At 45.2% G+C, this 16552-nt stretch overlaps 1 protein-coding gene across 1 annotated transcript in view; it reads right to left on the bottom strand.

Annotated features, from left to right (window-relative positions):
* LOC311156333 ((E2-independent) E3 ubiquitin-conjugating enzyme FATS) overlaps window positions 1–16552 on the bottom strand; it is a gene marked incomplete at both ends in the record, with an annotated part of 63935 nt that overhangs the window by 9979 nt on the left and 37404 nt on the right. Inside the window, 3 exons of the mRNA XM_084210183.1 lie at window positions 1215–1410; window positions 2414–2613; window positions 4488–4760. Of these exons, the coding sequence (XP_084066309.1) occupies window positions 1215–1410; window positions 2414–2613; window positions 4488–4760 (669 nt within the window). The remainder of the gene's footprint in view (window positions 1–1214; window positions 1411–2413; window positions 2614–4487; window positions 4761–16552) is intronic.

Genomic DNA, 16552 nt, shown 5'->3' on the forward strand with positions numbered 1-16552 from the left:
ATGCCAATCAATCAAATAAATCTTTCTTCTTTAGTCAACTGAGTTAATTAACATCCAGATGGCAATTTTAAAAAATTTAAAAAAAAAAAAGAAAAAGAAAAGCAATTTGTTTAACATCTTGAGCTTAGATAACATTTACAGAGGTGCTGTGAGGGAGAGAAGGGTTTCCCTCACTGGGAGTTGAGGCTGTTTGCCACAACCTAATCAGCTTCAATTAGCAAATCAGAGTTTGCATGCCTTGCTTTAGCAGGGCTGGGCAGACCAGAGCTCTTCCCCAGCTCTGGGATTTCTGACAAGTGGCAAATCCACACCTGCAGCTGGGGCTCCTACCCCAAATCCCTCCTGCCACCCTGCTGTCACCTCTGTCCCCAGACTGGCCATTCTGTGAGCTGGGAGAGGATGAAATGTCATTTATTGCCATCACCCCACAACCAGCAGCAGCTGCACCGTGCTGAAGAACACAACTGCATGTCACAGGGACAAAAAGTCTCCAAGGAGCTGCCACAGAGCACAGGAAACTCCTCATCCCCACCAACCCTTCTCTGAGCTGCTGGGAATTCCTGCCAGGAGCACCTGCACAGATGCTGGAGTGTCACTGTCATATTCTCTGGAAAATCCCTTCACCAGGATTTCTTCTCCTGAGAAACAGGAGGAGAATAGAGAAAAATGAAAACAATAATTGTCTGATTCGCTTCTCCTGTGTTTTGCTGCCTTGGAATGTGGCTTGGACATTGTTTATCCAACAGGTAAATTGTTTTACCCTAATGACCAATCCCTGTCCAGCTGTGTCAGGACTCTGGAAGAGGTCACGAGTTTTTCATTAGTATCTTGTTAAACCTTCTGTCTGTATCCTTTCTCTATTCTTTGGTATAGTTTTAGTAGAGCATTCTTTAATATCATATAGGAACATACAATAATAAATTGGCCTTCTGAGAACATAGAGTCAGAGTCATCATTTCCTTGAGGAACCTTTCTCTATTCTTTAGTATAGTTTTGGTATAGCATTCTTTAATATCATATAGGAACATACAATAATAAATTGGCCTTCTGAGAACATGGAGTCAGATTCATCATTTTCACGGGGGACCCTGAAAATACCACCCTGCAGAGTGAACCAGGAGCAGCAGCTCTCCCGTTTCTCCCCAAATCCAATTTGGAAATTCCATCCAGGACTTCCAAAGGCAGCCCAGGACCTGCTGCAGCTCCCAACTCACCGCTGAGAGGGTCAGGGATGGTGAACTGCCTCTTCTTGCCGGGAGTGGAGGTGGAGAGCTTGCGAGGCAGAGCTCGGGGGGCGCCTGGGGGAGCCTCCCTGTGCTGGGCCCTCCTCAGCTGCACCATCAGCTCCAGCCTCTTCAGCCTCTGCTGGGAGCGGGAGATAAACTGAGGGTTGTGGAGCTCCAGGGCTTCCTGCAGGAGACACAGAAGCTGCTTTATGCTCCCGTGATCCAAAGGGAGGAAAAGGGGTGGTGGGTGTAGGGCTGAGTTTGGTTAGAGGTTGTTAAAGTGGTGAAAATGAGTCTGGGTTTGGGCTGGGAGGGACTTTTGAGCTCATCCCACCCCAGCCATGGCAGGGATACCTTTCCCTGTCCCAGGTGCTCCCAGCCCCAGTGTCCAGCCTGGCCTTGGGCACTGCCAGGGATCCAGGGGCAGCCCCAGCTGCTCTGGGCACCCTGTGCCAGGGCTGCCCACCCTACCAGCCAGGAATTCCTTCCCAATATCCCATCTCTCCCTGCCCTCTGGCAATGGGAAGCCATTCCCCCTTTCCCCCTTGTCCTGTCAAGCTTACACATTTCTATGTTTCCAATCCCGTATTTTTACATCCAAATTCAAGTTCTTGATGTTTTGCCTGCTTCCTTTTCTCACCCCATCACCAAAGAAACTCGTCACTGACAGTTCACAAACTTTCCTGTTTATTTAGATTGTCAGATCTCTCCATGGCTGATCCAGAAAGAAAACACTTCCCAGTCAAAGGCTGCTTCAACATTTAGGAATGTGTTGGGACAGAGGAAAGGAGCAGAGATGGGTCTGCAGCATGTGCAGGAGGAAAAGGCAGGGAATCCATCAGGCAGGTACCAGCCTGGGCCATGCCCACACCTCCAGCTGGTGCTGGAAGTGCCAGACACTTGGGAAACTGGGAATTTTTAAATTCCCAAAGTCTTAACAAGTTCCCCCGCAGGAACAGCAGCTGCAGCTCAAAACAGGGAGCCTGGACAACCAAGCAAGTTTTGGCAGTGGATACAAACTGCCAGAACTTGACTGGAAAGGGAAAAACCAAGGAATGTGAACTTCTGCCCTTAGCAAGTTCCCAGGAAGCAAGCACCATCCATAGGGGAAAAGGGGAGAAAAGGGAAAAAGGGGGGGGAAAAAGAAAAATCAGCAGTGAAAAAGGAAAAAAAAAATGATGCTTTACCCGCAGTGTCCACGGAGCTGCTGGAGTTTTGTCCAGCTGGGAGCAGGGCTCTGGCCAGGTGAGCAGGTTTTTCTGCCAGGGCACACCTGGAGAGCGAGCCCTGGGCAGGGGGAACCTGGACAGGGGCACCCTCCAGCCTGGCTGGTCCTGTGCCTCCAGCTCCTCTGTCCTGTGCCTCGGAGCAGGGAATTCGTAATTGCCTTGGAGAGATTTAAAAGTTCGTTAGGGGTGCATGGCTAATTTTTTATTGGGTTGTCCACCTCATTAGACAGAGAGGGCAATTCCTGAAATAAGAAAGCCAGGCTGTTATTAATAGGCCTCATTAGGCAGAAGAGATCAGATCTAATGGTGGCTGCCCTGTGACACCCAGAGTGTCTCTCACATTATCCAGACCTCACATGGGAGGAAATCACAATTAAAACCCTGGGACACTCAGCTCTCTTTGCTGGTGCTTCCCAAAATTTGTGCCATGGAAAGCCAGGGATGTCTCACTGTGACCTGCAGTCGGAGTTCATTCCAATTTATTGCAGAAAATACCAGATTGTTAAGGGCTTTAACCACAAATCATTTCCCTTTCACCACACCGAGCCTTTCATCAGCACCATTTTTTTTTCCTTTGTTTTTAATCCAGTTTGCTTTCTGTCATTCCTACAGATCCATTAGCCAGTGGAAAAGCTCCATTAAAAAAAATAAATAATCAACAAATGGTTATTGTGCACTATAAGGCATTATTATGAAAGCTGTCAATTCACATTGAGAAAAAGAGATAATTTTCTACACTTATAATTAAGTTTTAATGCTCACTGACTGATACTCCCTGCACAAATTAGGACCAAAAGAGGCTCAAAAATCAGATTCTCATTCAGAGGACAGAAGGAATCCAAAATAACAAAGGAACTTCGGAAGGGCTCCATATGAACTGTTTGAAAAGTCACACTGGATGGAGTGCTCCTTCCTTGCCAAATAATTTGATTTCTAGAACTAAATATCTGGGAATAAAGCCCGTTACTGTTTCATTTCAATTTTTGGTTACAATAAACTTAAAATATTTTCCTCTTTATGACATATTGTACATATTATATTGTACTTAAAAAACATATTAAAAAGATCTGTGTTGGGTACATTTGCCTTATAAAAACCTGAACTGTATTTCCTCCCTAACACTGTTCTCACCAACATTTTGGAATAAACCTTGAAACCCGTGAACATGAAATTAAATTCCTCCCTAAACCAGGTTTAGAGGTGTGGATTAAGTTGGGCTTTGCCAGATCTCAGTGGATGCTTCACTTTTGTAAAACAAAGTTGCTTTCAGTGAGGGGAATGCCATGATTTAACTTCAGGCATTGAAAACAGCATTTAGGCTTCCAAATGTGTGACATTCAGTAGCTTTATGCTCAGTGATGATAAATTTTCCCTACCTGCCTGCAAAAAATTCTCTTCAGAAAAAACAGCTGTTAAAAAAAAAAAAAAAAAAAGTTCTGTGACCATTACAACATTTTTAAGGGATAAGTTTCTCACAAACATATTGATACTAAACCCAAATTAATCTCGGTTGTCTTTTGCAAAAATACCTGGTGCATGAATACAGCTGCTGGTGTCACTTTTGCTGTGAGAATTAATGTTGGAAGGAAGACATCCCAGACACTGCTAAACCCAAAGAAATTATGTTTTACACTCTGAACTCTTGCTAATCATCATAGTTCAGGTTGTTTTGTCAAAAAAAAAAAGGCTGAAGGAGGGAAAGAAAGGTATCAGAACAAGGCTGTAAAAATAACCTCACTACTGGTATTACTTGGTCAGGCTGGGCTTGACTTGGCAATTTTAATGCTTTTTCAAGATTTTCTTGGGAATCTAAACCTATCTTGATCATTTTAATCTTGTTTTCTATGAACCATAGCAATGTATACAGTCAGATCAGCTGATTGATCTCTCACCAGATGACTCACACTCAGCACTTAAAGCTGGACAAAAATGGCCTGACTTTCCATTATTTCACTTTTTTTTTCTTTGAGCCTGATCTCATCTTATTATTGAAACCATATTCCTGACAACCACAGCAGGATTTGTACCTTACTTTTTAGGAGCTGCTTTTGCCTGCGAACAGTTTCTTCCCAGAGGATTCCTGATGACGCCTTGATGTTGCATGTGCTGTTGGAGACAGACATTTTTGGTTTCAGGACACCCTGTGCTTGGAATTCTTTGGGTTTGGAGGTGTCTTTGGAGGGGTCTGCCCTGCTGGATGAGCCATCAGGAGCAGCAGCAATGGTTCCTCTGGAGGCTGCAGCTGGAAGGGAGCCAGGGGTGGTTGTGCTGCTCCTCTTCCTGCCTCCCAACAGCATTGGTGTTCCTGTGGAAAACAGAAAAACAAGCTTAGAACGTGGGAATTTTCTTTTCTCAGCCCTCTGATCCGTGTGATTTTATTGGTGTGGCGGGATCCTGGGGTTGTAGGGGCTGAGCCCTGCCCTTCTCATCAAAAACTGCAATGGCCAAGCCTTGTGCAAGCTGCACCTCGTGGGTGCTGGTTCCTGCTGTGGCTTTGCACAGAGCCAGAGTGGGGCACTGGAAATGCTGGGGGTGGGAGATGCTGCTGAGGACACCGCCCCACTGGAGAGGGGTTAAAACCCTGATCCCAACACTGGTTAGGCCTTGGTTTGCATCACAGCCACCACTGAGCCCAGAACAATGATTTTGATGAGGTTTAAACAAATTCAAATCCTAGAATCCTGGAACACTTCCAATTGAAATGTATCTTAAAGAACATCCAGTTCCACCCCCTGCCATGGCAGGGACACCTCCCCCTGTCCCAGGGTGTGCTCCCAGCCCTGTCCAGCCTGGCCTTGGGCACTGCCAGGGATCCAGGGGCAGCCACAGCTGCTCTGGGCACCCTCCCCACCCTTCCAGGGAACAATTCCTTCCCCAAATCCCATCTATCCCTGCCCCCTGGCAGTGGAAAGCCATTCCTCTTGTCCTGTCACTCCAGGCCATTGTAAAGGTTCCTTCACCTTTCTTTTTGTCTTTTTAAAAACAGATTTAACACAATTCTTTCCCTGCTGACTCTTTCCCATGTCTTGGTTGAGGACAGAGTGAAGATCAGAAGTGTTTTATCCCTTTGAGCCAGTTCATGGCAAAGGGTGAGATGGCACTGCAGGGATTTGAAGAATCTGTAAAGAATTTGTGGATGTGGCACTTGGGGACATGGGTTAGTGATGGGCAGTGCTGGGGTGATGGCTGGACTTGGTGATCTTGAAGGGTTTTTCCAACCTAAATGATTCTGTGTTTCTGTGATTCTGTGTCTGGCACTTCCTTATCTCAAAGTCACTCCCTAAAATCAGATCCTGCCCTGTGGGAAGTTTGCAGCTCACTTTCCCAATCCTTAATGCACTCACAAGAGATAAGAAATATTCTTTTCCACAAAATGATGATCTCCCATGCATTTTAGTGACCTGACTGACTCATGTCTCTTTTTGACTCCCCAGTATTTCTGAGGAAATCAGAGGCATTAGGATGCAGCATTTCCTGGTTTTCCCTTTCCCTGCAGATCAGAGCTTGGAGCACAGAACCACAGAGTTGTTTAGGTTGGCAAAGCCCTCTGAGGTCATCGACTCCAACCACAACATCTTGAGCTCCTTCCTGTCACTGCCCATGCAGTGAGAAGGAGTCAGCTCCTCAGGGGATCCTCTAGTGAGGGATCCCTGAAGATCAGCACAAACAGAAAGAAAACAAACCTTGTTTTTAATTAAATTCATTGAGATGAACCCCATCCAAAGCAGTTTCACAGCCGTACACAAAACCTGCTCAAAGCAAGGAGGTGCACACAGAGCTCTCAAACATCCAAGCTCTGCTGCTCTCTGACAGAACTTATTTTTCTCTGTGCTTTTCATACTTTGCAAATATCTCCCTTATCTTTTGTCACAACCAAGCTCTTTTCTCAGATGGAAATAGCTTTGATGCAAATGCCCTCCAGAAACTGGACAGACTCAATTCTGTGCATCCCCTCAGAGCTCTTGCATATCCATGGACCTGTTCCCTGACCAGTCCCATTCCTGCAGTCACACAAAAATGTCTCACGGCACAGAGAGGGGGGAAAACACTGGGACAGGTTAATGGGGTCATGGACTCAAAGGGTGGCTGTGGGAGGAGGTAGGAACCAGCAGTGGGGTGGGAGAAGATGAAGAAAGCAGCAGGTAGCCCTGAGTAACTGCAGAGCAGCAGGGGAGGAAGTCCTTTCACTCAGGCAGCCAAGAAATCAGATGGATAGAGGGGAAAAAAAGAGGGGAGCTAAGCCACAGGAAGAACCTGAATGGAAAACAGATTATCTCATTAAATCACCTTTTAAATTAAAATGGTTTACTGGCCTGCAGTAAACAGAGAAGAGAAGAAAGAGGAAAGGAGGAAAGAGTTTCTGCTCATCCATGGCAGCATCACAGTGGGACATAATTTGCCTTCATATCAAGAAATGGTCTGTGCAGCAAATGTGTGTTGTGAAGCCAAACAGCTTCACTGTCAAATTGCTCAAGGCAATGCTGTGTCCCCAGGAGGGGCTGCCTGCTGCTGCTGGGCTCCCCAAAACCAGCAGGAGTCATCAGGGGGGTCAAAATGGGCTGCAAGGGAGAAGGGTAAAACAGTGCAGACCAGAGTGAGGGAAGGAGAAGGCTCCAAGTCACATCTCTCCTCTCTAACTCAGAATATTGATCTGAACACAGGAAAGAAGAGCTGCCTGGAGTATTCACAGCCCATTTACTCCCAACTACCAGACTAGCTCTCCACGGATATTGGCTTCCAAGTGTAAGTACAGCAACCTTCAAGAATGGACAATTAAGCTCCAGGAAATTTCTTTACACGTTGTGCAAATGGAGAAAACCTTCTCTCCTCTCTGCACCACTTCCCTGCTAAAAGAAACTCCACCAGTGGCATCCTCCCAACAAGGCCTGGGGGATCCCTATGAAGATGGGGATTAGGAGAGAAGGAAAAGACATGCATGAACAAAGCTGAGAATGGGGCCAAAAGTTACCAAAAGGGGATGGATGCTTCTTAGCATTTTATGATAAAAGGTTGCTTTGAGGAAGAAATAAAAAACCCCCCACGATTCCTGATGAAATTCAGGAATAAAATCAACACGTCCTTCCTGCATGAAAAGTGTCTTCCTTGTGAATCTGGTTCTAATATTCTAACTGAATCTTAATCCTTATTAGATTCACAGTATGGTGGGGATCTTTTTTTGGAGGTAGTTAATTAGAAAATAAAAAATGTGCGTCTTCTTCTTGTCTAACACTGAAGGCAATCAGAATAATAACAAAGTCAATTTGCTAAATTCCTTCTCCCAGTTCCCTCTTGAATTAACCTTTCCCTTCCAAAGGTGCACCCAGGTGGAGCAAAATCCCTGGGAAAACAGAGCAAAGCAAACCAGACAGGGGCTCCAGAAATCAGCTCCCTCATCCTCAAAGCAGCTCTCAGTTACTTTAATGAACACAGATGCAAATGATATTTAGGAATAAAAAAAGAAAAAAAGAACAAGGCAAAGGTACTTAAAGGTAAGATCACAGTGTCTCACTCTGTACACCCTGGACCCGTTTTTAATATTCTGTGTGGGGAATTAGGACTGGTACTCTCATTAAGACTATCTGGAATTGTATATCTAAATCCCTCCACCAACCCAGCTTGAAATATATATGCCCCACTGAGAATAGCCAGAATTGCAACTGGATGACCAGAAATAGATGTTTTTTCTATTATCCCAGCTTAGGAAAGCCTTTAAAACCAATGAACAAAGACATGCAAGTGTAATGCTTTGGGAGATATGGGACAGCGAAACTCAAAGAAACAGAAAGCAGAATGACTCCATTAATAAAATTCAGCCAGTATAGGTTGTAGCTGGAAAAGTTCAGCTGCTTATAGAAGCAAATTAAGGGAACAAAGTCATAATTACATCTGGAGAAGAGTCATTTTTGCCCTGTGCAAGAAAGATGACAAGAGCTCAATTTTTAAATAGTTACTTAGTAAAAAGGAAGAGTTTAAAATATTCTGTAAATATAGGAGGAGTTTAAAATATTCTGTAAAACCAAGGGTAAGTTTTCAAAAGCTCTTAAAAAAGAAAAAAAAAAAAGAAAGAATCCTTGATCTTGGAGTAAAATAAGTATATTGTTTTACTGTAAAGTATCTTTTTACATTTCCCCCTCTTTCCCTTCAGGGGGTTTTGCTAACGGGAAGTGACCCTGCATTACAGCAGGTTAAATTTGAGACACACACAATCCAGGCAAACATCCCCTGTTCCATTGTTACTGGGTTTTTTTCCCCCCATTTCACTTTATAGCAGGATAATTCAGCTTTTCATCCTTGAATATAACACTGTTCCCAGAGTTCCAGTGTGGATTCTTGATGATTTGTCACAAAGTGCTTCTTTGAAACTGGCCAAAGTTCATTTTAGCAGAGGCAGGGCTGCAAATCCTCCCCGGCCACCAAGAGGTCTCTGTGGAGGGGATGCTGAGCTGATTCCCTGTGTGTCCCTAATGAGATCAGACACCAGCACTGGAGGTAGCTGTGCACTGCAGACCACCTGCTGGGGGGTTTGTTTTAATTTAATCAAAGCCCCACATCCTGAGCTGCTGAGCTCTCCCAGACCTCCGTGCTGGGAGCTGATGCTGCCAACGCCCCAGGCAGAGAGGAGCAGGGATGAACATTCCTTAAATATAAGAAACTTCTGCCTCCTTCAAGATTTAGAGCCAGTAGTTGTAGAGACCCACACGTGCCTCGAGCAGCCATCCATAATGCCAAGCAAGACTCCAGCCTCTGTGTGACAGAGACTGATGGCTCAGCCCTGATCATGAATCAAGGGCTGGCACAGCTGAGCCACGCAATCTGAGATGTGAGCAAACAGAGCACATCACCTCAACAGCCTGGCAACCCAGAGAAATGGGAGCACTGAGAGCCAGGACAGCGTTATTAGTGATGCCAGCGTTTGTCAAGGGATGCGAGGTAGGATGGAGGATCCATTTTTCAGAAAAGGCATCACTTGTGATCAGTCAGCGAGCTGCAGGTGTCCAGGGGTGCCACCAAATTCATGGTTTGGCCAAAATTCCTGCTGACCAGCAGGGAGACTTTTGTCCCAAACTGTCTCCTGATGCTTCTCAAATGACTCATTTGCAAGAGGCAGCATCAGCTGCTGCTCAGCATTAACATCCATGGAAACTACCTGAATTCCTGGTAATGTGGCTCTGCCCACACTCCCTGTTCCAAATGTGATGTTTAACAAGGTCTTGATTCACCTTTAAATAAAAGTCTGGGGCTGGATGCTGAGAAACAGGGCTGGGCCCTGTCCTCAGCTCTATTCCCAGGATTGTCAAGATCCAAAGTCAAGGTAACTTTGCTGGCTTGAAGAGAGAGGCTCAGCCAGCCCATTCCTCCCAATGAATGTGTCATTGCACCTGTATTAATGCTCAATCAAACAGCCCTGCCTGGTGGGGATAAAGCTTAATTATCTCAGCTATATCAATAACACCTCAAGCTAAGAGTCTAGATTAAAAAATTATGTCTTTCAAAAAAGCTTCTCTTTTTCCTAGCTACCCTTTCTGGTTGTTTTTTTTTTTTTTTTAAACCGTGTTGACAGCTGTGCCCATATTTCTCAGAAGAAAGAGGCTTTCTTTTGGCAAAAGCTAATATTTGACTGTAGAAAGTTGTAATCATTTAAAACAGAAAGTGTACCTAAGAGCTGTTAGGCTTCAAACCTATAATCAGTCCTAAGTAGGAAAAGCTTCTTAATGTCAAGAAACAGCTTGTTTACAGAAGGCTTTGGGCAAAATTATTGTAGTGGCTTCAGAGCAAACAATCCCAAACCCAGCTAATCACCAGCCCCTAACAATCAGCTTCCCCCTGCTGAAGGCCAATTTATTTTCTCCAAGCTCTTTGCAAATAATTAACTGACCTTCTCCCTTGGTGTTAAACAAGGGAACATCACTTATTCCAGGGAGGGAATGGCAACCAGGGTGCTGCACCCAGTCTGGCTGCCATGGAGAATTTTGGAGGAAGGAGGATTTGGAGGTTGCACCAGCAAAATCCTGCAATTTAACAGCCTCCAGTTGCACCAGGGCAGGTTCAGGTTGGGCAGCAGGAAAAATTGCTTCACTGACAGAGTGGTTAACCCCAAAACAGGATTCCCAGGTGGAGCCAGCATCCCTGGAAGTGTTCCAAGAAGCAGTAGATGTGGCACTTGGTGATATGGTTTAGTTGACATGGTGGTGTTGGACTTGGTGATCTTGGAGGACTTTTTTCCAACCTTAATGAGAAGGAAACGTTCCTGCCTGGTGCCTGCAGGACATCACCTGGAATCTGGAATCAAGAGAGGGTATAATTGCAGCAGGATATTTTAGTGGACAGCTAATAAGCCACCCACAGGATCTGAGGTGACTGCTTGCACCAGGGAGCTCCCAGTATCCAGCTGCTCAACTGCAGTGTCTGTATATTTTACTGGCATTTTCCCCTTTTCCCTCCTAGGAGCTGAGAGAGGATGAAAGGAAAAAATATTTACTGCTGTACTTTTGAGACATTCCCTGTAACAGCCACAGACCCAAAACCCCCGAGTTAGAAATCCGTGTTTGCATTTCCAGGACGTCATGCTAGAAGCTATCAGACGCTATTGTAGTGACTCAAGGAGTAATCTGATGCAGTGTGACTTGGAAAAAAAAACTGTTCAGGATGATTCAGAACATTTAAATGGTGATTTTCAGGGTAAGAAAGGCTTGGGCCACTTGGAATTCTCATCATGTCCGAGGCACCTAGTTCAGCTCCTTCTGATAATTTACCGCAGCCAGGCTGAGCCAAGTATTCATTTCACAGACTGTACAAGAGCCGTTCCTAGTTTAAACCAAGTGTGAATTAGGGGAAAATGAGGCTCTTTACTCCAGTGGCATAATGCAGTCACTGAATCCACAGAGCCCATCTCTTTTAATCATTATTTTAATGATTCTGGTGTTCCAGCCCTGCTGCTGGCCTGGAGTGCTAACGAGTGACTTGTACCCTCCAGTCTTTCACTTCAAACTGTCTCACATTCTCACCAACCCTGACAGCTCAGATAGAAATGTCACAGAATCACAGAATCATAGAATGGTGTAGGTTGGAAAAGACCTTTAAATCATGGAAGCCAAAATGGAAAAGAGTGGAAGAATCAAACCCTCAGTTTTCATATGCTGAACTTTAATTTCAGACAACATGGATATCTTTGGGAAAACCTAATTTATAAGTTTCACTCATAAAAATGTCTTCTGTACCATCATTAACAGGGCAGACATCCTTCTGTCTTCCAGAGAAACAATGGCCTTCCTACCCAACAGCTTCATTGCTAAGTCCCATAACAGAAAATTGAGCCTTTAATCCTCAAAGGGCATTTCCTGAAGGAAACTTCAACTCCAGTCAAAGTATTTTATGATCACACCCTTAAACACACTAAACCAAACAAGAAAATCCACAAGAAAACGCCAAAGAAACGAACAAACCCCAAGAAGATCCAACCATCTCTGGCTGCTCGTTGCCTTAAGCAGAGAAATTGATAAAGAGAAATTGATAAAGAGAAATTGATAAGGAACAGTTGGTTCCACAGGAAAATGATCTCAGCCAGGGTCACTGTGACATCCCAGCATTGTCACTGACAGCAGCTTTGGCTGACACAGCCCTGAGCATCACCCTTCTCCCTTGCTGACATCATTGCCCACAGTCTCCAGGGGTAACCTTGCCTCCATATGGCAGGACAGGAGGTCGCCACATCTGTCTTCTGATTTCATAAATAAATAGTTTAAAGGAGTGGAATATCAAAGAACACCCCTCCTGCTGATCCCTTCCTTCTCCTACACCCTTTGTCACACCAGATGATGGGGAAGGCAGCAGGCCTTTGAGACAGAGAGCAAAGCTGAAGAGCTGCTACTCTAAAAAATGCAAAAGGACCCTCCAGAAAAGAAGAGGCATCCCCTTCTTTCTACAAATAAAATTAAAAGCTCCAAGATAAAGAGAGGCAACTGCTCTGGCCCATCACACAGGCTGGGGTCTGTCTCAAAGGCTGGCAGCATCTTCCAGAGTCACCTGTAACAGGATTTCCAGTTCCTCACTCGAGTGTTCAACACCTGCAGTGATTGAATGCTCATTTTCTGGGGATGCAGCACATGAAGGTCACACCTCAGTGTAACACGGACCCAGTGACACAGAATGTCTAGACTAAGGAAAATTGACAGCCTCCTCCATTTTAAATTTATCCCAGATGAAGTGAAACATCAAAGGAGCTCCTTTTAATGGGCTTTTTGGCATGTGGTCCTTTGTTCTTAACAAGTCAGCACCAGCTGCTGTGTCCATAATGCCAAGTCAGTAACATCCCCAGCCAGATTCCTGGCTGGTGTAAATCAGTGTCACTCCTCTCCAGGCAGAGATTTCACTTGGTTGACATGAGCTGAAGATTTGGCTCCTTGTGCTTAGCAGGTGCAAGATAAGTAAAATCTCCTGTGCCATATTTCATATTTCTCCTGTCTTCACCACCAGTTCTGCTGCACACATTTGCAGGGTGGAGAGTTAATTAGCATCAGCTGGAGCTGCTCAAGTTTCTATACAATAAATTCCATATTGTCAGGAACTGCTTTCTTCTAATTATATCTTGTTCATGTGTGTGTGTGTGTGTGTGTGTATATATATTTATATTTGCACACGTACAAATTTTGTACTCTGGATTATTGCATGGTGACTTTCCCATAAACAGAAGATGAGGTAAGAACAACAGGCCACACTCCTTCATCATAGCATCTCAAATACTATTTAATTAATGAAAGTAAATATTACTTATAGCCTTCAGATCTCCTAATTAGCCCCTTCTATTACCAGGTTGATATTTTAGCTTAAAGGTGACCCGCAAGATTTTCTTGATACGTAAATATCTCAAATACTTGGAGCTCTTCAGTGTGTATTTAAAACAAAAATATATTTTTGCTTTGCAGGTGGCAGCTTATCAAGGTCCCACAGCACCAGCTGTTCTGATTTTACCCCAGTATGAGTAGGAATATACATACATGTATCAAAAAATTAAAGTAGACCTTGAACCAAATTAAAGTCCAGTTACTTACCCCTTAAAAACACACTGCTGACTTCAGCACTTGTTAATGAGTAAGTTCAAGAAGGAAACAGAAATCTGTAATCATCTGGGGCCATTCAACAAACCCAAAGCCCAGATCCCGCCTCAGTTTTCCCCACTGGCTGCCTTGGGTTGTTTGAATTAAGCAAATTATGCTCTCAGGTCCCGCTCTTTGGGCACAGGTACGAGCAGCCGCGTTACCGAGTCTGCGGTGTGTCTCCTTCACTGCTGTGACCACGTCCCTCCCCTCCCGAGCATCTCATCCCCGAGTTCTCAGAGAGGAACGTTGGGAGCGCTGCCCTGGACACCCCAGAGGCAGGACAGCTCCCAGGGCCCTGCTGAGGGCGTTCATCACAGCCGCCCCATTGTGCGCCATCCCTGCCGTCGGGGTGGAACCGCGGAACCCTTCTGGCTGGAACCATGGAACCTTCTGGGCCTTGGCTCCAGCCATTCCCAGCACTGCCGTGGCCACCATGTCCCCAAGTGCCACCTCCACATGGCTCCAGGGATGGGGACTACTCCAGCACTGCCCTGGGCAGCTGTACCAGGCCTGGACAAACCTTTCCATGAAGGAATTTTCCCCAACACCCAACGCAAACCTCCCCCAGCCCAGCCTGGGGCCGTTCCCTCTGCTCCTGTCCCTGTTCCCTGGAGCACAGCCCGACCCCCCGGCTGTGCCCTCCTGCCAGGAGCTGTGCAGAGCCACAAGGGCCCCTGAGCCCCCTTTGCTCCAGGCTGAGCCCCTGCCCAGCTCCTCAGGGATGCTCCAGCCCCTTCCCCAGCTCCATTCCCTTCCCTGGACACCCTCCAGCCCCTCCAGGTCCCTCTTGTCCAAGACTGACCCCAGGATCTGAGGTCCCTCAGCAGTGCCCAGCACAGGGATTATCACTGCCCTGGTCCTATGGCCACACTGTGGCTGATGATTATCTTATAACCCTGATGTCCCTAATTTTGGGTGGCTTACACGGGAACGTGATTTATGATTTTCCCTTTTGTCATCTCCCCCCACCCTCCTTGCGCATCTGCAGCTCAATTCAGGGCAGTGGGATATAGCACAGCACCCCTCATCCAGACTGGATTCACTCTCCACCTCAGTTGTTATTCCTTAATATCTCTCCACATCAGTTTTGGGTATGACAACAAAAGATGAACAAAAGTGTAGAGGTGAGCAGGAAATATTTTGGTTTAGAAAATCGCTGAGATGTGCGAAGGCGCTCAGGCGTGAAGTTTACTGCTATCTAAGCTCAAATGAATAGATTTAGATGTTGGCATTTATAATCTTCCCTAGAAAAGTGATGATATTGTTTAATCAAGAGGTCAAAAAGAATTTAAAATTGTCCCATTTTCTTCTTTTTTCTCCTTTTTTATAATTCAGCCTAGTGCCCAGTAGGGTAATAGATAGTGAAAGATGGATGGAGAACTAGATATTCATGGGGATTACATTCTTCATGAAAGGTAGGTGAGAAATTAATATTAAAAACGTTCCTGTCTTCAGCAGAAACAAGACTAATCTTTTCATTTCTGACTTACCTTGTATTTATGAGACATCAGCTGCAGACAGGAAAGGAAATTGCAGCATTGCCTAAGAGCAGCGCTAGCAAGTTCTGACAGCTTGTTAAAGCCGTGACCAAAGGCAGGGTGATGCACACCCACCAGCCATGGCAGGCACCTCGTGGGGCTCAGGCTGGGCTGGCCCTTGGCCATAGCTCTGGGGTGGGTGGCCCCTGTGGCCCCCAGTGGGATCCTTCACACGTTCCTGCAGCCGCCCAAGGGATGGGAATGTTGGCCACTCACTAAAAATAAACACAATTCTGCCCCACGGCTCTGTCCTCCCACGGTTCAAGCCTGACTTCATGTATAACATGGATTTTCCAGCTCTTACAAGCCCATTTCTTGCCAGATAATGGAAGTAAAGGCCCAAAGCAGTGGAGCCAATAGAAGATAGAGTCCACAGTGGGGAAATATCATATTCCATCCTTGGGATGCTCTAGCACGAACCAGGGCTTTGAACTCTGAGTCCCAGAGATTTGGATTTCCAAGTGTAATTCCCATCCACGAGCAGAGCCCAAGATTTACATTTCATTAATAATCCTAAAGCATCCTTTTCATATGTGGCACATGGTGGAAATATTTAACTCTGGAGATTACCTGGCCCAGCCTCCTGCTGAAAGAAGTGCCTTAGAATCTAAGTTATCCAGGTCCACGTAAAGCCAAGTCCTGAACAGTTGGATTTGGACTTGAAATAACATGAGTAATACAGTAAGTAGAGTCATCATTACTGCACTGAAGTCACACAAAGATTAGGAAAAAGACACTCAACTGGGCCTAGAGGAAACAGCAAACCCAGCCCCAGCACCTGTAAAGCAGAGAAGTATTGGGTTCTCCTTCCAACTCAGATCCTAATAAAGCAACCTATACATCCTGGAAACTGCATTTTCAGATTTCATACAGAGAAGTGTAGCCTTGAAAGTAATTTTTCTTTTTTTTTTTTTTTTTTCAGCATAGTGATGTTATTACCACTTGTATTTCTGCTGGCAGGAAGCTCTTGCCTACAGCTGCAAACCAATATAAACTCCAACTTTCTGGGTCATCAGAAATGTAATGGACAAAGTGCTCTCTGCAGTTACCTCATCTATAAGATAACTCAGTTAAAGCATGAACACTGTGGCAAAACTTGTTCACTGTCCCTTCTTTGCTGGTTCTCCTTTCTTTTTAAACACTTCATTTCACAAATATTTCATTGCATAAACATGGAGCAGAGCAAAGCCTAACAGGAACAGGTCTGAATTAGTAAACAGCAGAGGAAAAAATATCCAAAATAACTGGGGATCTAGAATGGGATGAAAGTTCTTCTCCAAAAGGGTCGTCCAGTCCTAAATGGATTTAAAAACCCTTTGGATGTGGCACTTGGGGACGTGGGTCAGTGGTGGCCTTGGCAGTGCTGGAGGCTGGTTTGACTGGATGATCTTAAAGGTCTTTTCAAACATAAATGATTCCATGATTGATAATCTCATGCCAATACTTCTTCTCCACACTTTGCC

This window comes from Fringilla coelebs (assembly GCF_963513975.1).
Source record: "Fringilla coelebs genome assembly, chromosome: 8".
In the NCBI taxonomy this organism is placed as follows: Eukaryota; Metazoa; Chordata; class Aves; order Passeriformes; family Fringillidae; genus Fringilla; species Fringilla coelebs.